Source organism: Gossypium arboreum, chromosome 13, assembly GCF_025698485.1.
Source record: "Gossypium arboreum isolate Shixiya-1 chromosome 13, ASM2569848v2, whole genome shotgun sequence".
In the NCBI taxonomy this organism is placed as follows: domain Eukaryota; kingdom Viridiplantae; phylum Streptophyta; class Magnoliopsida; order Malvales; family Malvaceae; genus Gossypium; species Gossypium arboreum.
The window spans coordinates 9,309,620-9,336,644 of NC_069082.1; the positions used below are offsets into that span (position 1 = coordinate 9,309,620).

At 30.1% G+C, this 27,025-nt stretch overlaps 1 protein-coding gene, 1 long non-coding RNA gene and 1 pseudogene across 2 annotated transcripts; 1 reads left to right on the plus strand and 2 right to left on the minus strand.

The window, feature by feature from the left end:
* Positions 1–2,284: 2,284 nt before the first annotated feature.
* LOC108462249 (uncharacterized) lies at positions 2,285–6,859 on the minus strand (annotated as a pseudogene).
* A 670-nt stretch (positions 6,860–7,529) lies between these two features.
* LOC108464214 (BEL1-like homeodomain protein 6) lies at positions 7,530–11,473 on the minus strand. Its single transcript, XM_017764378.2, has 5 exons — positions 10,498–11,473; positions 9,368–10,189; positions 8,732–9,111; positions 8,599–8,659; positions 7,530–8,439 (listed from the first exon to the last, which is right to left on the minus strand). Exons 2-5 carry the CDS (start codon positions 10,121–10,123, stop codon positions 7,756–7,758), a joined length of 1,881 nt encoding a protein of 626 aa, XP_017619867.1. The 5' UTR covers positions 10,124–10,189; positions 10,498–11,473; the 3' UTR covers positions 7,530–7,755.
* A 9,617-nt stretch (positions 11,474–21,090) lies between these two features.
* LOC128286508 (uncharacterized) lies at positions 21,091–21,734 on the plus strand. Its single transcript, XR_008277090.1, has 2 exons — positions 21,091–21,360; positions 21,513–21,734. It is a non-coding gene; the product is annotated as an uncharacterized LOC128286508 (long non-coding RNA).
* The last annotated feature ends 5,291 nt before the right edge of the window (positions 21,735–27,025 follow it).

A 27,025-nucleotide genomic window follows, 5' to 3' on the forward strand; every position in this document is an offset into this window, starting at 1 on the left:
TCCATCAAACAAACACCGTAAAATAAGGAAAATATTTTCCGTAAAATGTTTCCTGGCAAACAAACGGACCCCTAGTTTAATGTTCAAACTTCTCAACTTGTTTCATTGACTCTATTTTTTTAATTATATTGCTTGTGTTTCTTCCAAAAAAAAATTACAAAATTACACTGCTTATGAGGCATGACAAAGATAAAGGGCATTAAACTTTATTCTTAGAGATAGTCAAAGATGCTTAAGTCAAATCGAAGAATAAGCTAAATTTTTTAAAAAAATGGTTTAGGATTGAAAAATAAATTATAAAATTTTGGGGGATTAATATGTAATTTTATAAAATTTTAAGGCTTAAATAATAAATTTACTATTTTTAAAGGCCAAACCATGGTCTACCCTTTATTTTCACCCATGTCAGGAGTTTAAATAAGGGTAAATTACACCAATAGTCACGCTTAGATTTCAATTCAAACACTCAACTTTCAAAAAGTAACAAATCAGTCACTAACATTATCAAAAAGTGACAAATCAGTCACCCATTAACGTTTTCTGTTATAAGCCTAATAGGATAGCTGGTATGGCTAGTTAACTTGTCACATTGGATGATGAGCCAAATGATCTAAGGTTTAGACGAGTTTAAAGAAAATAGAAAAGATGGATTGATTGATTGATTGATTGATTGATTGATTGATTTAGGGTAAAAAGAGGAAGGATCAATTGGGTCTTTACTTTCTCATTCTCATTATCTTTCTTTTTATCTTTCTTTTTCTTTTTCTTCTTTCTTTCTCTTCATCTTCTTTTACCACCTCTTTATCATTGTGGTTTCCTTTTTTCTTCATCTTTATCATATTATCCTTATTTTCTTCTTCTTCTTTTTATGTTCTCATCACCTTCTTTATCTTTGTACATTTTCTCCTTTTTCTCTTTTTTTGCTCCTCTTTATTATTCATTTCTTCAATTTCGCTATCCTCGTGTTTTTTTTTTATCCTTCTCTTTATGTTTCTCCCCCTTATCCTCCTTATGCTTCGACTTTTCCTTCTCCACTGATTTGGTCATAAATTCAAGTTCAACTTCAGCCTTCTCTTCATTCTCATGGTTTGGCTTCATATCCTTTACCTTCGCTTTGATATGCAGTTCTTCCTTCTTCACCTTTTTTCCTCTATTGACAATCGATTCAAATGTACCTCACAACTCAAAACCCTTTGCCACAAATTGAAACTCAAATGTAAACACTTCATGATTTTTCAACAAGTTCCCAAAAAGAATGCCAGATATAAATAAGCATGGAAAAAATACAACCAAACATGACCAGACTATAGGATTCATTAAAAGACACATAAAAGCAAGTTTAGCACAAAACTTCTAATAGTAGAAGCATGATGTTCAAAGTTTCAAACAGAAAAGTGATCTGGCTTTTATGCAAGGATGAATTTGTGTCATTCAACTAACTTGATTCTGAATACTTTCACTACCATCATATGCTGACAGGAAGTTAAATGACATTTCAACTGAATGACACGAAAAAGGAGAAAAGTAAAGACCCTCCAACTGGTCGGTTAAATGACAACAAGCATATTGTTAAATGCCAGGTCACTTTTCCATTATGTTTGTAACGGTAAATAGTTAGTAGGACTGATTTGTTATTTTTCGAAAGTCGAGTAATTGAATTGAAACCAAAATAACAGCTTTGTCAGTTGCATTAAAGTTGAGTGACTGTTAGTGTAATTTACCCTTTAAATTATGACAATAAAAAGAGATTATATGCGGCTTTTATTCCTAGTTTAGGGTTATCTAAAGAATTTTTTGACTTCTATAAATGCAGTAAGGTTGGGTGATAAGTGATAAAAGTAACATGTTTTAACCCCATTCTCAATGCATTTTTAAATGATTATTTGATGTAAAATGGTGAATTTTATGCTTCTAATCTTTTAAATTTATGTTTATATACTTAGGAGAGTATTTTGGAGCAAAATAAGCAAAAAAAGAGCGAAAATCAGAAAAAGTTTCAGGAGCCACATGGGCTAGACCCTCCCACATGGGCTGGGCACACAGCTGTGTGAGCCACACAGGCTGCCACATATCCATGTGTCAAACTATATGGATTTCGCAAATCACATTCTGGACATGCAAAAAAAAATGCAAGTTTTAAGTTTTCGGGCATTCTAAGACCTATATATACCAAATATAAGAAAGGAATTAATAGCAAATCCTATATCCTGACTTTCATAAATAACAGATAAAGTAACATAAAGAAACTAATATGGCTGCATCTTGAGAGTTTGAAGAGATTCTATCATTGATTGGGAGATTTACATATTATATGTGTTCTATTACCAATTTTACACTCAATGCCACCAACTTTACTTGTACAAATACTGTAATAGCCTAAATTTTCAATGGTGTCGGAACAGTGATTCGAGATCACTAAATCCGAAAAATGAGTAGAAAATATTATTAATTTAGTGAATATAAGTTAGATATGAAGTTAGGAAAATTTTTGAAGTAGCGAATGGTGGACTAGAAATAAATATTAAAATAATTATAATAAAAACACGAGGTATCGAGACTTTGAAAATTTTAAACCGAGCTATAAATATTTTATAAATATTTATGGAGTGTTAATAAGTTAGTATTAAAGTTCGTCAAGAAATTTCAAAGTTCCGATAGTTAATTGAATAGAAAGGACTAAATTGTAATAAATGTAAAATTTTAAAAAATAATTAAATAGCTTAAATAAAAAAAGAAAGAGGGTTTAAAAGGAAAATAGACCCAATGTCTATTTGGGCTGGACGGCAAAGGCATGAAATCAGCAAGAAAATAAGGAGAATTAAGGGTAAAATTGGAATATTGCAAAATTTACTTAATAAAGCTAGGACTAAAGTGGAATTATCTAGATTTCTCTTTATTTTTCTGCATTCTCATCAGAAAAAAACACCATATAAGGGTTTCCTTAAGCTGGGTTTTTCATATTTTTACTACAAGTAAGTTCAATTCTTGATTATTTCTTGAAATTTTGTGTTTTTGTGACTTTTACAACTAGGTCCACTTGTTGAATTTATTAGTTTTTGATTCTATGAAAGAAATTGAAAGTTGCTATGAATATGTGCTGGAATTATATGATGGTTTAGCATGGAATTAGAGCTTTAAATTGTTTATATGCTGATTTTATTGAAAGAATTGAATAGAAAGTGAATGTTTGGGACCTAATAGTGAAAGGGTTTGAAGTTAGGGTTTTATGTAGAAATTCTGAATTTAAATAATTTTGAAATAACTTATAATTCCTAGGTAAAGAATTTATTGGGAAAAATTAGCTTCATTGAGGGGTTAATTGAGCAAGGACTGAATTGTATGAACTGTGAAATTTGGGGCAAAAATCGAAATCAACATTTGCACTAAAATAGTTTTGGACAGCAGCAGTAGTCTAAATTTGAAAAATCACCAAAAATTGTATAAATCGAATTATAGAATTAATAAAATATGAAATTAAATATTATTGAGTCTAGTTTCTTATAGAAGAAATGGTGTAAGCAACGGAATTGTAAATCATGAGATACAATAGATTTTGTCAGACAATGTCAGAATGATTTCGGGTTCCCCTATTCTGACTTTGGAAAATCATCAAAAATTGGATAAAAATAATTAGGGTCTTAAATTTATATTTTTAAAATCCTTAATGAGTCTATTTTCAATAGAAAGAAACATGGACATCATTCGAATTTCGTACGAGGAGATAATTAATTTTTAGTGAAGAAGGGTTGGAATTGTCAAACAGCAGAACAGGGGTGAATTTAAAGAATAAACTGTACTTATTGACTAAACCAAAAATTCTGAAAATTTTAAGATAATAACATATGTGAGTCTAGTTTCAGGAAAAATTTGTGGATCCTAATTTGGAGTTCTGTAGCTCAAGATAAAAATAATTTAGTGACTATGACACGGATGGATAGCATTGGAATATACATAAGTAAATAATGAAATTATAGATAATATTACTTACAAGCGGGTTATAAGCATTAAGAATGTGAAATAGAGTGATGATGAAGCCAATACTGATAAGTGAATGATTTTAAAATGATAGATTGAGAACCTGAAGCAAGTCAAGGAAAAGAAAAAGTAGCTGATTAGTCCCTGAACTTTCACAAATTTTGTAAATTGACCCAGGTAAGTTCATATGGTTGAAATTTAATGATTATATGTTAATTTTATGAATTATATAATGTATGATGAGATATATTTATTGATGAATAGAGAATAAAATAACAACTCAAAAATCGAATAAATGATCAAATTGAGCGGAACGTCGGATTTGAGTGCTTCTGATTAGTGACAAGTGATAAATGTGATCAGTGTAAGACCGTGGCAGGACCATGACTTCAAAAAGTGTTAAGTGATCATACGCAAGACCATAGTTATACTATGGTAAAGTGGAAGTGAAGTACTTAATTTTCCGCCTAATTTGGTTAAAGAATGATAAGTGACAAATGGGCCCAAAAGAATTAAAGGAAATGGATAAGTGGTAGTGAGTTTATACAAGGGAACTCACCAATGACTGTGGTTGACAGGTGAACTTAATAATTGTGTATATTGTATAAGTGTATAAATATTTGGTAAGATTTATGTTTTATGCCTATGAACTTACTAAGCTTCTATAAGCTTACTTGAGTGTATTCAATGTCTCTTGTAGATTGACATGGAAGTATACGGGGGATCGGATCAACACAGAGGATCACACTATCCAGATTATCTCCAGTAGCTTTTGTAAATTTCCTTTTTGATTTATATGGCATGTATAAGGTTTGATGATTATATAAAAACTAAGACTTGTTTAATGAATATACATTAAAGTAAAGAATGATGAATATGTTAAATAGTATAATTATAATAGAAATATAATTTGGTATCAAATTGATTGAAATGAATTGGTTGGTTGGATTGGTCTCGGTTTTAAAATTTGCAGGAAAGGTTAGATATTTATAAAGGGGTTATATCGAGCTAAAAAAAAAAAACTTTGGGATTTTGCGAAAAATTCCCTATGGTTTCGATTTAATTCTAGTTTGGTCCCGAAGTATGTTTTGGGCTTTGGAGGCCCATCTAAAGGACGTCATGACATGTTTTAGTAAATGAATAGTATTTAACTCGTAATAACGGAAAATTAATTTGGTAAACTTCGGTAACGCCTCGTACCCTATTCTGACGATAAATACAGGTAAGGGGTGTTACAAATACGACTCTGTAAGGAACCTCTAAAGACGTATGACTTTGTTTCCTGCTCGACCACTTTCTTAAGGGAACCATTAACGTCACCTAGTGCCCAAGCCAATGATATACGAGGCCTTGGATCCTGTAGGTTGACAAACAATATAATATAAGAATAAGATCATTGCTCTTGATTTTATGAAGTATTGATTAGATTTGGCAATTAATTATAACGGCACAGACCTTATAGAACTCGAGAAGATTGTAAAGCTTATAAACCTCGTTAACAACCTGAATTTGCTTAGTTATCTGCGATTTAATTGCAACCAAGTAAATGCCATTTATTTGGAAATAAAAGAATAGTGGAATATAGAGGGAAAAGAAAAAGAACGCATCCCGATTTGTTCTACTTAAGATAGCCATCCTACTTTGAGCAGATACGACTTAAATACTTAATTGTCAGGAAATGAGAATAGAACAAATACCCGACCAGTATGACAAACTAGTGCAAAATAAACATGATTTTGAAGTTTTTACTCCAATTGAAGCATCAATCTCTAAATTATATACCACTTTTAGAAACATAACTTGGAATACAAAATAAGATAGGCAATCAAGTTGTCGTATATCATCCTCTTTCTTTAGCTTTTCTTTTTCACTTGAGATGTCCATATATATAAACAATGAAAGCAAGCTTAATATGCAAAAGAATTTCAATTTCAGTAAAAGAAAAAAGGAAAACTCCAGCACACTTACCTCGGGTAATTCTCCCGTAACGACTTCGAGTGAAAGAAAGGTGCGCGTTCGATCATCATTGATAAAAACCTCCCATTTGTTAAAATCAATCCAATACCTGCTTGCAATAAGAACAAAGATCAAAACATATCCTTGAATCATAAGGAAGAAAACCCAAAGATTATTTATTTAACAATAGAACTAAGCATAATAATAGTAAAGAATAGCATCAAACTGCTTTTGAAATTGAAGTTTTTGGCGAAGCATTGTTACAATAGAGTAAATCTGGTGAACTCTAATAGGAACTGTCCTTCCTAAACTTATATGGAATTCCCTTCCCAATGCCACTTGTTCAAGTTTATGTTCTTCTTTAGACAGTGTATTCAATGGAACATCAATATCCACAACATGGAAATTGGGAACCACGGATGAAACTCTCTTCAAAATTGACCCATCTCTTTCTTTGATATAGACGGTATAAAACTGAAATAATTAGCAGAGTAAATAAAAAAAAGGCAATTCATTCAATTCAATATTATCGATTGATAAAAAATTGTGGCCATTCAAAAAAAGTACCTGAAATGTAAACGTGCAAAGCATAGTTGCCTTCGACTTGAGGGAAGCTTCTCACTCTACTGGGTTGACCAGTTTGTAAGTAAGTCAAATATCATTTTTTTCATTATCAAGAAAAAGAATAGTTGATGAGCAAAAAGAGTAAAATATTTTAGTAAAAGAAAGTTAAGGAAAATTTGTTGTAGTTTGAATTACCAAGGGAATTGGGAGGGTGTAGGAGAGAAACAGGAGGCAGAGGGAGAGGAGACGACAGCATCTCCTCCGTTTGGGGATTGGAATTGGCGGGAAGAGATAGCCGAGGAGAGTGGTTGAAGTTGGAGTCCAATGAGTTGTCGTCTCCATATGTTGCTATTAGCGCTTCCATATGGAATAGATACTTTGAGAAAGGTGGCTCTTTGTTTTCGAGGCTTTCCTTTCATCTTCTACGGAACAGCTGCCACTTCCAATTCGTATGTACGCTTAGTGTTTGATTTATTTCCGAAAAGACTTAAACTTTTATTCCTTTAATCAAATTTGGGAGATTTTGATGTTTTAGCCAGTGGTTCATCAAATTAAATAGTTCTTGGTTCAACCTTTATTCTTAAATAAATTATTTAAAAAATATTTAAATTAATTCATCCAATCAACCAATTTGATTTAATTGTAATTTTAGTTCCGAATTTACTAATGTGAAATTGCTTAGTTTGGACTTTTGTCATGTGCAGTGAAATTAAAGGTTAATATATATAGAAGTATCTAAACTTAACAACTTACGTTTAAATTTTTTTTTTTAGACTTAATTGATATCAAAATTTAAAAATTGTAAATCTAACTTGATATTATTTTTAGTTGCTTGACTAACACTATTAAAATACGTTAATGTAAAACTAATGACTATTAATATAGTAATACATGACAACCTCACATTTAGACGTGATATTTTTTATTTTTTGCCACGTGTCAAAATGTAATCATGTCACCTGTCATGATAATATATGTGGTGGACCACCAAGCATGCAGACTGCAAAACTGAAAATCATTGTGTCCAATGCGCCTACAACAATCCAATTTCAACCTTTTATTTCTTTTTTTTTCCTTAAAGCTATACTAATTGTACATATTTTCTCTTTCAACATATGAAGAAAAATTTTATGTAATTTTTACAAATATGCAGAATGGCCAATCAATTTCTTCATATATTACAACTGTGTTTTTATAGTTTTCCATGTTGGAGAGGGAGGTGACAATGTCTGGCTATTGTGCTTCATGTTCAAGCACGTATCATGCTACAAAATCATGCAACAACTTAGAGGAACTCAACCTGTGCTGCCGGTTACTAGGATTCATGCATTCGAAATCCCCGGTTTCAGTTGGTATATGATTGTACATATCATCCCCTCTCATTGCAACAAAATTTTGATGATGGCTTCCACCTGACATAGATATGCTACCATCCTCGTAATGCTGCAATCCTAAAGTGAGAGATACACCGCTTCCAAACCTCCCCAATTCCGACACATTGTAACCGGAAGCACCCATAAACCGGTGACTACCACCATCCAGAGGAACACTTGCGTCAGGGAAGATATTAGAGTCATCGATAGTAAGCCTCTGCTCCTCCCTTAGCTTCTGTAACACATATTCGGTTTCGGCTTCTCCACACGAGGCATTCAGGAATCCGGCTCCAATAGTTGACCCTGAGATATCTGCATCGTGAACATTCTCGGATTTGGAATCCATCAACTGTCCGTTGCTACATCTTTCTGTCGCTGATGAACTCCCACTTTGTTGCAAATCTTCACCTCTGTCCTCAGAGGTCATTGTATCGCCTTTTGTTGCTGCTTTGACCGCATTATCAGATGAAGAATTAGAGTCCATTTCTGCATCAGCAAATTCTTCCTTGTACATCTCTTCCACCATGGGCTTCCAAAGACGCACCCGAGCATTTATAAACCAATTAGAAACCTGGTCATATGGAAAATATATCATCAAAGCATCAGTGATGAAACCTATGGAAATGAAGCCATCATGTAGCAGATAGTTTCGAATGAACACTCCTCGCACCAAACAATTTGTTATAATCGAATTCTAGAAAGCACTGCTAATTGCGTCTGCTTTAATTACCTGACTTCTAGTTAAGCCTGTCTGTCTTGCTAGCATGATCTTATCAGAATCCTTCGGGTAGCTGGAAGACAATTGAGATAGCAGTAAGTACAACGTTGAGAAATCAATGAGGGAAGTGTTTTGTTGAACTTACGGATGAAGAAAATGCTCAAATAGCCAAGCACGAAGTATTGAAACAGAGCTTTCGGGCAGCCCTCTCTGAGGCCTCCATGCATGTTGTTGCATCATACCAAACTGCTGAAGAGCTCTCTGTTGCCTTAGCTGCTGATCCACATAACGCAGTCGAGTAATTCTTAATTCTTTACTGTTTTCCGAAGCATCCAGTTCCCCTAGACTTGTACGTGTTGCCTGAACTTGACCATTAATGGCATCTCGCAAACACCGGAAGTGGCGAGATATAGTCTGTAGTGCAAGTGCAGTGTAAGGCTTAGAAGCTCCACACCCTGCTAGCGCATCAAACGAGGATACCACAATCTGCATCTGATGATAATACTGTTTATACCTTCGATCAACCTGAAATAATAACCATTCAACATCAAACACAATCAGAAAAAACAAACACAATAAAACAGTAAACACAAAACCAAGAGAATAGGCCCAACCCAAAGCTTCTGTCCGGAAAAAGAACAAAGTAACACAAACAAATCAAACAACTCAAACGAAGCTTCTGTCCGAAACCATAACGAAAAAGATTCAACTAGGACTCCAGCTGCAAGAGTTTCTCCAGAAAGCTTACGGGAAAATGTGATTACAGTTATTTGAATCTTACCTCATCCAACATCGACAACAACTTCGTTAACTTGCTTTGTAATTCTTGTCTTTCAGCATGTGAAAGCTCTTTTGGAGAGTTGATGGAGGATTCTTGCTGGTTTGCAGGCACATTCTTTGAACCCCCATCATCTTCCTTGGAACTCTTCACCCGATTTTCTAGCGAGTTCCGGTTTTTCTCTCCATCGGGCTGCTTTAGAGCCTTTTGAACATTAACAACTTCATCAAGCAGTTGTTGTGCTGCCTTGAGATACTTGGAATTAGGAATAGTTCTTACCATACTTGACATTCCAAATGCGGATAATTCCCCTTTGTTTGACTCTTGATTACCACTAGGAAAACCCGAACTGGGGTTTCGATAAGGGATTTGGGTACCAAGGCTTAAAGATAATCCTTGACCTTGCAAGTTTTGGCCATCATGACCGATGCCAGAAGTACTGCCCATTAGATGCATAGCTGGCATTTCATTTCTACCATCCCTCCAACCACTGAAATCCTGCTCTCTCGAGCAATCGAGGTTCGACAAGATTTGTTGCTGCTGCGAAGTTGCAGCTTCCACGGTCGGAATCTCAACACAGTTGTTTTGCTGCTGAGAATTCCCAGCAAATGCATCTGAGAATGACCCTGAACTCATATACAACATCGTATTACCAGGAAGAACCGGTCCCTCTAGAAACGAACCAGGCATCGATTCCCTTAAATAGATCATCGGTGCAGTATCTCTTTGATTATCAGAACCCGTGTAATAACTAGCCATATTTCTCTCAATCTCGAAACGTTCCTCGCTCCGGTTCAAGTCAAATTACATAGTCATGAAATCGAACTGAAATAGGCAAATGAAAGGACTACTATCATAACCAACACTGAAAACTTTGAAGTTTAAACAAAAGTATAAAGAAGAATATATGAAAAATACACAGGAACTAAAAACAGGAATCCAGGAACATAAAAACAAAACTCAAACCAGGGGAAACATGATAAAACAGGATACGAGAAACAAAGTAGATGAACTGAGAAACAAAGAAGACAACAAAGAACTGAGATAAACCCCAAAACCTGTAAATCCCAACAAAAAAAAAACCTTCACAAAAGGGAAAGAAAGTGAAGAGAGGAACATAGGGGGAAAAATACCTGGAAACCGGTAACAGTTGCTGAAGTTATAGGGAACAGGATTTCTCAAAGACACCACCCAATCTGCTGAGCAAAATCCTTAAAAAAAACCAAACACTTTGTGATCCCAAGAACACAGAACAACCCAACACTTCACTTTTTCATCGAAAATTTTGCACATGAAAATTCTAAATAAAAAAAAAAACCTTAGCTGTGTGTTGCTCCAAATAAAAGGATAACGATAGCAATATTCAGACTAAAGGGAGGGGGAGGGGAGAGAAAGAGGTAAAGGAAATGGCAATGAATGAATTACATCACTTTTTTTTTGGCTCATCTTTCTTTTTTTTACTAATCATATATATTCTCCATCCATCATTTCCATTTCAAACCCCACGTGAGAGATTTCACTCATAATCTTGGAACCCTATGGTCCTATATACCATGAATGATACCTTTCACCCTGTAACTGTTTATCTCTTTTTTTGAGAAATAAAAAACAAGGGAGGAAAAATATAACTTTTTAGTTTCCAAAGGCTCTTGCTTTAAAACCCAGTTTCCTTCTTTTTTTGTTTGAAATTCTTACTCTTCGTTCTTCATCTTCATCTTCTTTGGGTGTTGTTGAAGATATGTTTGGTTAAGGAGTTCTATCTCTTAACTACCAGTTGGTGGACCTAAAAAAAAAAAAAACCTCCCTTAAACCCCCCCTTTTTTTTTTTGCTTTCATAGCCATCTCTTTCAATCCCCTCTGCTGTCTCTCTCATCTTTCACCATGGAAGCTCTCCGGCTTCTGTTCTTCAGCTGCTGCAATATCTATCCTATCCATCATTAAACACCCATTTTCTATTCTTTCATTTTTTTCTTCTTCTTTATTTTGTATTTTTACTTTTCGGGTTAAATTTTACAACTGATCCCTACACTCAGTATTTTTGGCGAACTTAGTCCATTCACTAATCTTCTATTTTTCAAAATAATGTAATTTTTTTCAACCAAAATGATAAAACATTCCCATTTATCAATTAAAGTTAATTTATTATTACTAATTATGTTAAAAGTGAAGGTAATGAAAAATTGCTAAAAGTTTTGTATGAGTTTCAGTAAACACTGGCACACCAACTTTTTTTTCTGTTAAACACTGGCACACCAACTTTTTTTTCTGTTAGATACTATCTTAATTAAACGGTTTATAGCTAAATTTCTCTCTCTCGAGATATGTATCTTTTGTTGATATCTTTGCACATCCAAATTCAACTTATAATCGTTATTATGGACTAACATATACATAAAAGTGAAAATACTTGTCAGGTAGTTTATTGTAGTGCACAGGTAAAATTAATTTTTTATTATTAAATAGATTAATTTAATTTTTATATTATTAAAAAATTGATTTAAGTTAATTTTAATAGAATTAATACTTATTATTAAAAATACCCAAAAACAATTTTTCAACTGTAATTTTAACTCTAAACAAAATATTTCATTTATAAAATTATAAAGTTTCAAAAATATTAACTGTACTAAATAGTAAATGATAAATTTTGATAAAAATATTAATTCTAGTAAAATTTAATCTTATTTAATTTTTAATAATATAGTCACTAAATTAATCGAATTAATAATTTTGATTCCTATAAAAGGACCTATAAGATATTTTCACCCCTACACAAAATTATCATTTGCTTTAGAGCCTTGTTTACCTGCATTTACTTTTTTAGGTTAAATTTTATAAAAAGTCCCTATACAATGTATTTTTGATAAATTAGTCCTTTACTAATCCTTTGTTTTTAAAAAAAAACTATCTATTTTCAAATTCGAGATCATAGTGAGATTAAATCCGTAAAATGTGTACAATATTTTTTATCTAAAGCTATCTTATATCTAGTAATCATATTTTTCAAATCAAATCAAATTGAATCTAATTTAAATTTTCTTCCCAATTTTATTTTTTATTTTATATATTTAATTTTTCTACCACAACATATTGACTTAGTGAAAAAATTTCTTGTGAGGGACGATGTTGAAATTATAAATTATATGAAACTCACCTATTTTAAATTGTATTTTATTTTATTTGTGAAAGGCGAGCCAGCTGGTGCCCATGTCACGCTACTTTTTGTCTTTTCTTCTAACTAATGCTTTAGTTAATGGAAAAAAAGGAAAAACTAATGCTTTAGTTTAGGGACTCTATCATACTTTGCTTTATTTATGCTTTTACCCCCTTAATTTTTTCGTTAATTCATAATTATGCAAATTATTTAAACAATTTTTTGCCTGGAATGGATTTGTTTAACCTCAAGGTTTGGTTGCAATGTTTACATTTTTATTAAATATATATTAATTATATTTAAATGTGTTAGATAGTTTGTATATATTTAAAAAATAAATTTATTGTTTAATAAATTATCATTAGTTGGGTGACGTGGTCTTACCATGACTTCAAAAACTGATCAACAATAGGTCAGTAACATAATATAGGGTGATTAGGCATGTACTATATATAGGTAAATTCATTAATTCGTTCGATGAATGAAATCATATAATTTAAGAAAAAATAATAAATATTTTGTCATGGATGGTGAAGGACAAGCTACATTAATAGTATATTATGACATGTTGACAATTGGCTTTGTCATAATTCAATTATGACATATCTGAATTGATTGCAAACACTTAATACAATAAGGAAATCAACCTCGAATAGTCCAAAGTGACGAGCAAAAATCGACAAAAGAATCGAGTATTCACCAAACTAGAGAGGATGACAACAAAATCATCCCTAAAATCACTTGTAAAACTAAGATTTCATGCATAAGCAATACTAAAAAAACATGCTACAAGAGCAAACAAAAAATTCTAAACTGGAGACTTATTAAACAATGGAAAAGCAAACAAAAAAAATATAAAACTTAAGACAACACGGGTCTAAATCGACTCGTGAAATCATTTATTATTCCGAAATACTCTCAAAACAGAAACAAATTTAGAAGTTGACGGAGAGCCACTCACTTTTCTAGAAAAACTTCTAGTGGCCGATGAAGTTTTAGCGAACGACAGGCACCGTCATCTGTCTATCACAGGTATTTACAAACTGAAAAGAGAGCAAACATGTGTAGTGAATGAGAAGAAAGAAAGGGTTGATGAGAAAGGAAAAGACGAGAGATAATCAACTCGAAAGCTGACACCGTCACTAGACAAAACAAAAAATAAAAAACAGACGAATTAAAAAATTTTAAAAATTATATGGTTTTTTTAAAACGTAGGTATGTCAAATCAAATTACTAGAACTAAATTTAAGCTTAAATTTAAGTAAAAAATAAGCTATATTTCAAATACCAAACATCTTTTATATATATATATATATATATTATGTATATTCTAGAAGCGCTTACCATGGTCCAATTTCAAACAATGCCTGTTCTACAAAATTAAAAGTATGCTATATTATGTTTGGTATTCTTTTTCATGGAAAATGCACCAAAATTTTCTCAAATAAATTTCAACTAATTGACCACAAAATAGCAAGGATGCACCATAGTTGAGCAATTGGACCCTAAAACAAGCTGCATAAATGTATAACATGATTCAATTTTTAGAGGATTGCTGGTGTGGGTAATATTAAATTATTGTAAGTTACACTAATTCAATGGAAGATAATATAAAAAATATTTTTGAAACTAAATTAATAAAATTTTATTTTTATTTTTTAAAAACAAGAAAAAAATTATACAAAATTTACTTATACTTATAACCTCTCTCCACCCTTTAATTGGAAAAAAAGACACATTTAAGTGTACTTGAATCCATGTCCTTCTAATTGTTATAATAGTAACAATCTCAACTAAACTAAACTAAACTAAAATTTAATTGGCGACAAGTAAAAAATTACTATTAGTTATTTTCAACAAGCACATTCACTTTTCATATAGCATCTTAAGAACTACAAAAGATTTATTATGGGTTTAAGTTTTACTATGTGCAAGTCATGTCTAGATTTGTCTTAATTTTTAGTTTAGATATATTTTGATTTTTCAATTCAATTGTAATTTGTACTAATTTGGTTCAAATAATAATTATTCGAACACTGTTATACCCCTATCCATGTCAAGACACATGGCAAATCAGAACAGTAAGGCTGCCATCAGTAAGTCGAGAGGGTACCTACGAGCTAATCCGGACAACGGATGACCTAATCTTCATTGAGAATATGAAGTTGTTGGTGACCAAACATCATGTGTACTCAACTACTTTATCCCATCGAGTCAAAATGAATGACAAGATTTGTCCTGTTCAAATATCATTATCCTATTGAAGACATCCTCCACGTGCTTCATAATGATGGATAGATGGTGAGTCCAACACATTAACACCATTTTACACGAGACCCTTGCCTATAAATACCTCCAAGGACAATGAATAGAGGATCAACTTTAAAAGAATACTAAGTCTACACTCTATCAACGCTTTTTCAACCCTCAACCTTTACATTCTCTTCACATTCACTCTCTATAACCTTCTGTTCTCTGCCCTGATTGGGTGAACCACACTTCATAACAACCACCCTTCTCTCCATTGTACTCCTCCCTTATACATTGTATCAACAATTGGTGCGCTAAGTCTGGATAACATGGCCTCATAATTCCAAAGTGCATGGCACCCCCGCGGACCAAACCAACCAGACCAATAACTCAACCAACCATATCAACTCTTTTGTTCCATCCAACGCTCCCATCCCACCTGTCTCAAGAACTCCCACTGGTTTGAACTCTTCATATGCCCTTCTTTCTTTCTCCCTCCCTATAAGAACCTCTTTGTAATATACGTGTGTCCTCCTTTCCACTCTAGAACAACTGATAAAAGGCTCTAAGAGACTCCCAATCTTTCAACCTTGTTGCTTTCGCCACACAATAGGAACCACCCTTCCAACTACTACAACTCCCCCAGTTTCTATGACAGCTCAATCATAATCTGGCGTGACCCCTCCTAGATCATTTAACCACATAGCTTGTTGCTTGCAAGAAGTTGTAACCTACTTCACAGCTACGCAAACTCTACCAACTGTGACTCCCATTCTGGTAGACCAGGGTTCTCACTAACAAGCATCAGGTCCTCAACTCCTTGACTTAAAACCCCATGAGAAACCATGACATTTAGAATATCAATTTTCTCAACAAGAACTTCGCTTCAAGGAGTAGCAAGAGCAACAACGTATCCTTAACTAAAGGAATGTTCAAAATAAGCAACTCATCGTTGAGCTAAAGGTTGTGTGGGAGGTGCCCAAACGAGAGAATTTGGCTTGCCAAGAAGATGAAGCCTAAATTATAGTAAAAAAATTGTTGCTAGTGGCTTGAAAGAGGTACTCTTTTTCTTATTTTAATCTCACATGGGTTAGCCGATGGGTTATAAAAAGCTAAAATTGATTTTTTTTAAAAATATCTTTTAATTTTTAGAGTTAGGACTAAAGTGAAATATTTGGTAAATATTGAGGGCCAAATTTATTGAATTTTTAGAATATAACTAAAATGACAAATTTTGTAAACATTGAGGGCTAAATTTGCTGAATTTGTTATATTTAGGATCAAATTGATAGAATGTGTAAACATTATAAGGCTAATTTTGTTGCTAGACTAATATAAAAAAGCTTGCATAAGCTTAGAGTGAATAAAATATTTAATTTTAAAAAGTTTAGTGACTAAATCAAAAAATTAATAGTTGGGTGACCAAAATAGAACGAAAGGCAAAGTTGGGTGACCAATTTTATAGTTTACCAATAAAAAATAAACTTCAGCATGGACTTAATGTTCCATATCATCATTTAAGAGAAAAAATTAACGAAGGGCTAATTTGCATGTTTCAAAATGTATAAAAGCTAATTTGTTCATTTGCATTAGAGGGGCCAAAATGTAATCTACCTCCAAATGTAGAGGCTTCCCTAGTACTTTTACCTTAAAATATGCCATGAATGTGTTCTCCAAAAATTTGGAGTAACTAAATTTAAGAAAATAATTTTGATAGTATTAACATTTAGACCTTAATTTTAAAATTTAAAAATAGATGAATTAAATTCCTAAAAATAAAAGTATAAGAGTTAAACTTCTAATTTACTGAAGAGTACAAGAACTTATGAGATATTTTAATCAAATTCTAAAATCTACATGCTAGGCACAATAAAAATTAAATCAAATTGAGAAACAATGCAAAATCTAAAATAGTCGCACAAAAAAATATTATTAATAATCTTTAAAAAACTAAATTCAACTTTTTTTTTAACAAATTATCGTCATTTAATTTATTAACAGGATACAATTTTATACATTATCGTTGCATCAAACATTAATATAAAAATTTAAATTTAAATTTCGTGATGGGTTCTACTCATATTTATTTTATTTAGGTCCATATATATTTTAATTGTCATCAATCATACTTCATATTAATTTATTTTTATTTTAATTATTTAAATATATTATTTGTAAATATAATTGTGAATGTACTATAATTATATTTATAAATTAAAAAATAAAAAAATCATACATCTCTTTTTCTTTAAATTATAATTGAAAACTGCATGGCTTTTATTTTATCAATAAGTTCACTACTATAATAATATTTCTTTATTTATGAATTATAGGTATCCAAGTAACAACTCCCCCACGTTTTACATTATCTTCATCACTGCAAATAGCCTAATTAAATACATTGTTTAGCGTAGAAGACAAAGCAAAAGGCAATAATTGTGCCTTATAAACAAAGATGAACCAGTCATAGGACCATATTGAACAAACCAAAAAACCGGCTGCCCTTCTTCCACAAATCTTCTATTCTAAAGGGTATTCATGCATCCTTCTCTTTTTTTTTTTTCTTGGAAAAAGTACTCTACTCACGCAACTTCATGCGTCATAATCATTTGACATACGTTATACAATAATGTTATAATTTTAGTCTTAAGCGTGTTGATGGTTTTGGTTGGATGGTTGGAGTCAACTGTTGGAATATTTTATTTTAAGGGTAAAATTTAAAATTTTTTAAGAGTAGAAATTAAATTATAATTTTTATGATAATAGAAATATAATTTTATCATTTGAATATTTTATACTTTATAATTTTTAAAATATTAAATTAATTTTTATCATTTTATTAAAATAAAATTTAAAAACTTTAAATCTTAAAATTAATATAAAGAAAACCTAAACTCATGGCAGTAGTTAAGAGGAAAAAGTAGGGACCCGACTATAGGGGTGTTTAAACTGTTAACGAATTGAACTAGTATTAACTAAATTTTAAAAAAAATTAATTGAAATTTATATATATTTTTGTTAAAACAAGTATAAAACATATCAAAAAATTGATAACGTTTATTTGATCGAATTATCCAAATTAACTGAATAAAACTACATATAATTTGTATTATTAATTATTAAGTTTAGTTAATTCAGTTAATTACTCGATTCGAATCGAACTAATTGATAATCAAGCTTCCAAAAATCATTAACCAACCGATTAATCGAATTAAATCAGTTCAACCGATTAATTCGATTTTAATCGAAATTTGAACACCCCTACCCGACCCCCGCACACAACAATTTTAAATTATCTTTATATCATTAGTTTCAAATAATAAAAAATTATATGTAACTTCCAAAATTTTTAATTTAGTCTTACTAATTTTGTAATGAAAATAACACTTTTAGCTTAATTTTCTCTATACTTTTAATTAATCAAATATGTATATTTATATTAATTAATTTGTTAGTAACATTTTCATTCTATGCTCACAATAAAAGTAAAAATTAAATCATTATAATATTTAGTACAAAACTACAAATTGAATATTACTTATTTTACGTCTTAGTCAATGCATTCTTATTTTTTAAAATAATTAATATATTATAATTCTTAGAAATTAACTTTAATAATTATAGAATATTTTAAATAAGTAACCACAAACAAAATTTATAATATTTGAAAAATAAAAAAATATTATATATTTTTATATTTTTAGTTTAAAATTTATATAATATTTAAATAAGATGTTTTATTAATATTTTAAAATATTTTAAAATTTGAATATTTTAATTGTTTGACATGTAATTATTAAAATCGATAGAATATTTTTAAATTAAAAATTATTCAAATAACAATCAAATTAGACAAATAATCTATCTTAATAACTTATTTTTAAATTTAAATAATTATATATAAATATATATATATATATTTATATATTATATAATTTAACTTCGCACCTACCGCCCCTTAATGAAATTCCTGGCTTCCCCCTGACTGAACTACTCGAAAAATTCAAAATAACGAATCAAACTGGGTTGGGATTAGCGAAAAGAGCAAAGAGGAAATCTAATGTTAAATACGTGGAAAAATGTGATTGGTCGGAGAAAGTCAGCTTTTTCTCTTTTTTCTTTGCTTTTTCTGACATATAACCCTCTCACCTTCGCTTTTTCATTGATTAAAGAAAATCAGTGTTAAATTTAATTTTTATATTTTATGGCGTAATTTGATCTTTTAATTTTCCTACAGTCATTAATTAATCAAATTTATTAAAATTATTAAATTTTTATTAAAATAATAACATAAATTTTTAAAAACATTTTTCCAAAAAAAATGATGTAAATACGATGAGTTGTCATGGTGGTTCTAAGGAACAGAAAGCTATGCAACATTTTAATTTAAAATAATTAACGATGATAATTATTTAGATTAATTAATGCATTATAAAAGATATAGACTAAATTATGTCAAATTAAATTAAAAGATTAAATCTTAAATTTCACCAAAACCATAATTTGATCGAGTATTTTTATACGAATAATATTTAAATTTCAATTATATTAACTATTATCATGCTAAACGAGTTATAGAAAGTTAAATTTAGTGTAGGTTTGAATGGGCGATGCAATGCGTTTAGCTTAATTTTTGTCTGATACTAATTGCAGGTAAAACATCCAAACCCACTTTAAATCACGAGGGAAGTCAAAAAATTATTGTGGGGAGTCGAAATTAAATTATAATTTTTGCGATAGTAAAAATACAATTTCATCATTTTAATAACCTATATGTTTATAATTTATTTAAAAGATTAAATAAATTTTAATTATTTTTAATGAGAGTCAAAGTGTAATTTTACTTTTATTAATTAAAATTTTAAAAATTTTAAAGAGTCTAAATGTAAAAGTTTTCATTTTAAGGGGCAGGCACTGTCATTCTAGCTACGCCCTTAAATTTAATCACATTTATCAATGAAGTTACAAATATAATCATAAATATAGTGTAAATCACAAACAATACATGTTCAATTAAATAGAATTATAATAAACTCAATACAAAGTATAATAAATTAAAAATCGAATATATATTCGAACATAAATAATAATAAATTTAGATAAAATATGCATGTTAATACTTAAATTCAAAATAATATGAGAGTTTTTTTTTTTAAAGATTACATAACAAGACTTGAATACTTGATATAAAGCAGGGGCGTAGTTAGGGGGTTGCTAAGGGCTTCGATCCCCTCAAAATGAAAAAATGTTCATTTAAGCTATTTAAAATTTTAAAATTTTAAATTAATAAATGTAAAATTACACTTTAAATTTTCTTAAAAATGATAAAATTTAATTTAATATTTTTAAAATTATAAAGATATAAACTATTAAAATAGTAAAATTATATTTTTACTATCATAAAAATTAAATTTTAATTCCCCCCTAAATATCAGATTTTGCCAACATTCTTTTAGTCACATTTTTGTTGCAAGGTAAGGCCATCAGCTTCGAGCATCTTTACTTTGTTCATGAACTAATGCCTATAATTTGTAATTAAATTTAATTTAATTTTATAATAAAATATTTTCTATTTTTCTGATAGTATATCTCCTAAAACGAAAATTTGTCACGGGAAACAGAAGAATTTCGAATAGTCTGATATTCTCTAATTTTTTTTTATGGTAGTTATTAGTTAAGCTTTTTTTGTACCGAACAATGATTAATAAATCCTAGGGGGACCAACAAGCAAATTTCCACGGCCGGCAAGCAGGGATTATTCTAATTTTTAATCCAAAAGTAAAATCCACCTCCCTTACCAACTTTAATTTTTATTATATATAAAATTCAAAATTATTTGGACAATTTTGTTTTATTCAACTAATTCAAAAATCATATTACGAATCTTACAAAACAGGTCCCCACCGGCAATCTATATCTATTTTATTAAATTTGGAATGAAGTCTAATTTTATTAAAAAAAATCTTAATTTTTATTTTAATTTACAAGAGTCATACTTAAAACCCTTAATAGTTGAAAATAACTATATTTATATATGGTTTTAAAGTAAACCTATATAACGAGAAATTATTTTATGGACTCTTCTCGTCAAATCATTCATGGTCAATTTTCAATTATTTAATGACATTTCAATAATTTTTTTCATATCATTTCTAAACCTCGAACCTTAGATTCTGAATTCTAAACCCCAAAATTGAAATGTCATTAGATAATTGAATATGATTTAGTTAACAAGTTAACTTGCTCAAGTGTCAACTAAGTTTAAAATATTATTTTTATGTTTAAATATTAAAGTAGAATTTTTCATGGAAATTTCAAGGACTCCAAATGGTCATATTCTTCTTATTGGCTTGTTTTAAAACAGAAGTTGTTGACTAACGTGGAGCGTGTTAAGAGAGAAATAGGATATGATAGCTCTTTTGGTATATGTGATCATCATTTGGAAGATATTCCACGTTATCAAAGATTGTCGGCTAAAGTAATATGGATGCAAGCTCTTCCAAATGAAATAAATGGGAGCTTCTTTGCAGGAGACTTTCTCCCGTAGTTAAAGGTTAATTTGTAGAGTCCTGCCAGATTAGTTGACAATGAGGTAACTTGGCTATGTTTACTTTTTTTACTTACCTGGTGAATTTAGAAAAATCAAAACTTTTTTCTTTTTCAAGGGGTTTCATGGAATACAGGTGAGATAGTTAAGATTTCATATATATGGGTAAAACTAATTTCTTTTTTTTCACAGAGAAGACGTATATAGCAGATAGTTGGATCAATCTTTACATCGATAGAACAATTCAAATTGCTTCTGAGGATGCTGCAGCAAGGGGAGTCATGAGAAATGGAAATGGAGAGTGGATTATGGGTAACGACAAGTGTTGATTTTCATTTATGTATAAATATACATATACGTATACATATGGTGACGTGATTCAATTCATGCAATTTATTTAAAGCAAATTTAAGCCAAAATTAAGTTAGTTTTGAAAAGTGGGCTAAACGTAGAATCGACAAGTTTAGTGTTTGATTGCATGATTAATGAGTAATCAACTATTAATAAATTAGTTTAATTTAATTTGGATAGGATAATCATCAACGACCCCAAAGGAAGTGGGCACAATGGATAATGCTAGTGGGCCTCACAAGAGACCCAAAGTTTTTTTTTAAAAAAAAAGATAATGGGCAGTTAAAAGTTGAATATCAGGCAATATATTAAACTTATGATTAATATTATTTTTATTGTTAGTGGATTTTTTTCTAATTTCAAAAGTAAAAATAAAAACTTTGAGATTTTTTTATATTATTTAAAATTTAATTAACGAATGTGCCAAAATTTTAAAGTTTATAGTAGAACTCGTAGTTGATAATATAATAATACTTGATTTTATTAGTCACAATGTTATGGAATTATAATAAAATATAAAAGAGTTCGACCCAAAATTTGATCTACTCTATTGACTCAGAATTGACTCTGAAAAATTCTCTTATATACATCTCTAATCCTTTTGGGGGAGGTCGGCTCTCAAGACACTCCACTTTGATCTCCTTCGCAAGAAAATCTTCTTTCTCCTTACTCTAATCATCTATATCAAGAAGAAGGTGAACTGACCAAGAGGGCGACTAACTAAGGGTTAGTTTAGTATTGCTTCTCAAAAGCATTTTTGGTCCAAAAAATACTTTTGAGCAAAAGTTAAAATTATCTGCTTTAGCTTTTGGCCAAAAAAGTGCTTTTATAAAGCATTTTTTTTTTGTTCCAAAAGTACTTTTGAAAAGCTCAAAAGCATCTTGTTTAGCAATATTTTTATCTCAAAAGTATTTTTTGTCCCAAAAATACTCTTGAGAAGCAATGTTAAACTGACCCTAAATCTTTATCAACACACAATAAAATTGATTTTTAATATTAGTTATATAAATTTTGTTTTAACTTTTATTCCAATTTAAATATATAAATATAAATACAATATATTTAAATATTTGAATTCAACATCTATTTACATATTTAATTGTTTAATTTTATATCTTATTTTAAAAAACTCAAATATTTAAAGAATTGAAATATTCGATTAATATTATTTTAAAATCAAGTAAAAGGAATGATGAGAGAATAATATATAGATTCCTATTTAAAATAAATTTAAATACATGTAAACTATCTAGTTGGTCACTCATTTTTTAGGTGTTTTCATTTTGGTCATTCAACTTTTAGGGTATTTTTATTTTAGTCACCCAAACGTTAAATCTCTAACGGCGGTTAAATGCATACACCATATCATGTTTGCACTTTCATTTTAGTCACCCAATTTTTAGGCCGCTTTCATTTTTGTCACCAAAAAAATATATTTTTAAGTATTGATTGGGCTAAGAAAAATTAAGGATTAAAGTGAAAAAGCAGTACAAACTAAAATAATACACAAAATTGGTCAAATTGTACTTGTTTATCCCATTTCAGAAAATTATTAATTTTGGTTTTGAAATATAAATTTTAAATATTAAGATTAAAAATTATAGTAGCAAATCAATTGACATTATTAATGGATTAAAATTTTCAACAAGTTATTTAATTTATTTTGATGTTTTAAAATTATTTTCAAAAATCATCAATGAAAATTATTGTCTTTAATGGTTGTTTAAAAACCCAAATTTCTTTTAATTATATGATCTTTAAACTTCCATACTAAGCTAAAAGAAAAAAATAAATCCTTATAATTAATTTAATTAATTAATTTTATCTTCCATTCCAAGCAAAAATCATAATTTTTTTCATTACTTTTTACGCAAACAAAGAGCAAACAATTAATTTAATTAATTTCAAGTATTTTTCCTTTACTTTTAGCCTAGCATGGAATATTGGAGATTATAATCAAAATAAATTCAAGTTCTTTAAACAATTAATGAGTTATTTGGGTTGAATTTGTTAAGGATAATCTAGAAAATTAAAATAAAAACTTAAAATTTAAAAGGAGATTTAATTAATTAATTTTAATATTATAGTAACAAATTGGTTGACATTATCAATGGTTTAAAAATTTTCAACAATTTATTCAATTTATTTTGATATTTTGATATTTTATCACTTTTTCACTTTAATCCTTGATTTTTTACCCAAACCAATACTTAAAAAACTATTTTTTAGGTGACCAAAATGAAAGTGAACTAAAAGTTGAGTGACTAAAATAAAAGTGTAAACATGATGTGACTTGTACAGTTTAGAGATTTAACGTGACCAAAATGAAAACTCCTAAAAATTGAATAACCAAATTACAAGAATTTCATTGAATAACCAAATTACAAGAATTTCATTTTAGATGAAAAAAATATACACCAAATCCTTGCGGAAGGCATTAGGAGCCTAATTCTGTAAATTTCAAATTTGTGTAATATCATGAATGCCAAACCGAGATCCTACATTATCTTGTTTTGTTTGTTTATTTTAATACGGTGATAATGAAAAATGGATGACCACTCATTATTCTTCTCCTTTTAATTTCCTTTGTAGCTCAAGCCCTAACCTTGAATTTGGAGTCTTGATTTCACTTGGCATAGGTTTTGCTTTATTTAACTACTTTAATTAAAAGAAGAAAATTTTCACTCCCAGTTACTGCATGGATCACACAATGGCTTGGTACTATGGGTTTCATTAAAAGTCTTACAGCAAGCCATTGGCCTAATGCCCTAGCCAGCCAGCTCCTAGTGCTGTAATTCCATCGAGCTACCAGAAAAAGAGAAGCCGTTTTCTTTTTTTCAATTCTTTCCCTACACGGGAGCAATATTCTAGGGTGAGAAGAATGAAAATTTGGAAAATTTAATGAAATGATAGTTTTTGAATACTCTTATCGCTGTTATTGAGTGTTGATACAAGTTTAGGGTTACGAAAGAGGAAATTGGTTTGCATTGCTAATAGTAGGGTAGTGTGGTTTAAGAGTTTTGATTGAGCATCTCAGTGGATATATATATATATATATATATATATATATTCCTAAGTGTTAACTTAGGAAAAATATCAAATGAGTCATAAGGGACCTTCAACACATACATGTAAATGTGATTAAATGAGACATTATCTCATTGAATGATCCCTAGTTGAAGTTGATGTGTGTGATGCATGTATGAATTTGGTTTGGAAGAGGTACGAGTTGACAGTGTAGTGATGTTAAAATTTATGGTGAGGCGACTCCTTTGGGTGTGCTAGCTTCTTAAGATTGCTTTCCCATAATTGAGGGAGCTCCTCTTTGTCTCTGTTTTGGGTCAAGGTTGATTCTTGGTAATGAGTTTGGCAAGTTTTTCCATGACCCTGCTAATGATTTTTTTTTTCCATTCGGAAGTTCTTTTTCATGGCCCTAAAAGATCTCTACAGCTCCTACGCTCATGCAAAGGAAATTTAGAAAGATTGCAGGCAAGGACATTAGGTTTATTTGGTATCCATGTGACCTTTATTACATGATACGGTCATATTGCCTTCGGAAATATCTTAAAAGCCCTCAAACCCAAGCTTTTTTAATTGCTGTAATAACCAATCATGTTCTTGCTTTCAGTTGTATTGTCAGTTGCTTCTTCCTTTGTGGCTTACTGTAATAACAATGATCCTGTTAGTGCTTCCATTTGTACTATCAGCTGCAACTAGACATGGTCCACTCAATTTTCATGGGTTTAATTCGCGAAGATATTTGGTCTAGTAGAGATAATTTGAAGAGTTATAGTATAAAAATTTAATAGTAAAAGAAGTTCACTTGATATGAAAGTTTTTTTTTATCACATACCATATTGAAGAGTTGTGATTAGGGTGTAATTCAAGATCATGCTAATGGAGATTCACAAGTCTACAACTTTCTTGAAGAGTTGTTTTGTTGTTAAGTTAGAAAAAGCGCTAAAATATTCATTAAAGCAACTTATTTGATTGCATATTGTTTATAAATCCATTGATTGGGTGACTTATGCTTTCTGTTTATAAGGCATTTGGTGATAACTTGAGAGCGGGTTGTCAGGACTTAAGAAGTGGAAGGTGTCTTCTCCTTGTAATAAGCTTAGGAGGTGTGTCAGTGTTACATGTCGCGGATCAAAGTCCTTGTCGAATGTGCCAAGAATATCCCATAGAGGTCAATTGATGAAATGAGGTTCATTCGATTCACTTTTACTTGAAGCCTTGGTGGCCAAGTCTTAAAGGATTGGGTCAATTCCTTAAGAATCTCAATTCTAAATTAGCTCTAATCTTGATCGTCGATGTAACTCAATCTGTATTGTTGGTTTTGAGAGAATTCAATTATAAATTAATAGAGGCATTCCCTCTCATTTGTTATCCTCTCAGGATACTCAATTTTAATCCTTTATAGTAATTGAATACAATTGAGAGTATCTACTCAAACACTTTGATGTGTGTTGCTTTCTTGTAGTATTTTTTGTTCTTTTGTTGCTATTTCGTTTTGAATTGCTTTCACTTTATTTTCGGTGCCTTAAAAAATTTCTATCGAGAATTTTGTTTTTGCAAGAGTTAGACCAACTTAGGTAGATTTGAAATTAAAAAATCTCATAAAACTACACGCATTGCAAGACTAAAGTTCTACTCTCGTGACACTAGTAAGTGCATGGGATGCCTTCTTAAACCCTAAAGCAGAGGAGTTTTTTGGGTGTGGGCTTCCTTTATTATCGGGCTTCTACTAATATGTCGTAAGGTAATCTTATGGGCCGTTGATATCTTTTGCCCCAACTTGAGCTTAAAGAAGGCCCTCTTGCAAGTCTATGATAGCCGAAATTGGATTCAAATCAGTTCTATATATGTTTCCAGGTGTTAGATTCAAGTTTATGAATCAACTTTATCATTTGGCGTTCAGTGCTTTCGGTATCTTGATAGCCCGAATGACACTATCATTATAATAATATTTATAATAACATTTTTTTAATTTTATAATTTCTTAATAAATTTTAATTATTTTTAAAATGTTTATATAATTTTAATGATTTTTATATATTTTTAATATTTATAGATGAGACATGCCATGTCAAAATATTTATCTATGTGGCATGTCATATATTGCTTTTAATTGATTCTATATACCGTGTTATCTTTTATTACGGTTAAATCAGTTAATATTGATTTTATTAATAGAAGAGATTAATTGATTTTATTTTTATTAAAATTTTATTAATATGTTAACTCGTGAAAACTTTATTAAATAGAATTATTAGTATCAAAGTTAGTATGTAATTGATAAATTATTAAAATATTTATTTATTTTGCAGATAAATAGTTATAAATGAATAGAACTAGG

Coding starts and splice junctions, on each gene's coding strand:
- LOC108464214 (XM_017764378.2), bottom strand. CDS start 10,123: ATGGCTAGTTATTACACGGGTTCTGATAATCAAAGAGATACTGCACCG. Junction 9,112..9,367: donor TGTTGTCGATGTTGGATGAG/GTAAGATTCAAA, acceptor TTATTATTTCAG/GTTGATCGAAGGTATAAACA. Junction 8,660..8,731: donor TTTGAGCATTTTCTTCATCC/GTAAGTTCAACA, acceptor ATTGTCTTCCAG/CTACCCGAAGGATTCTGATA.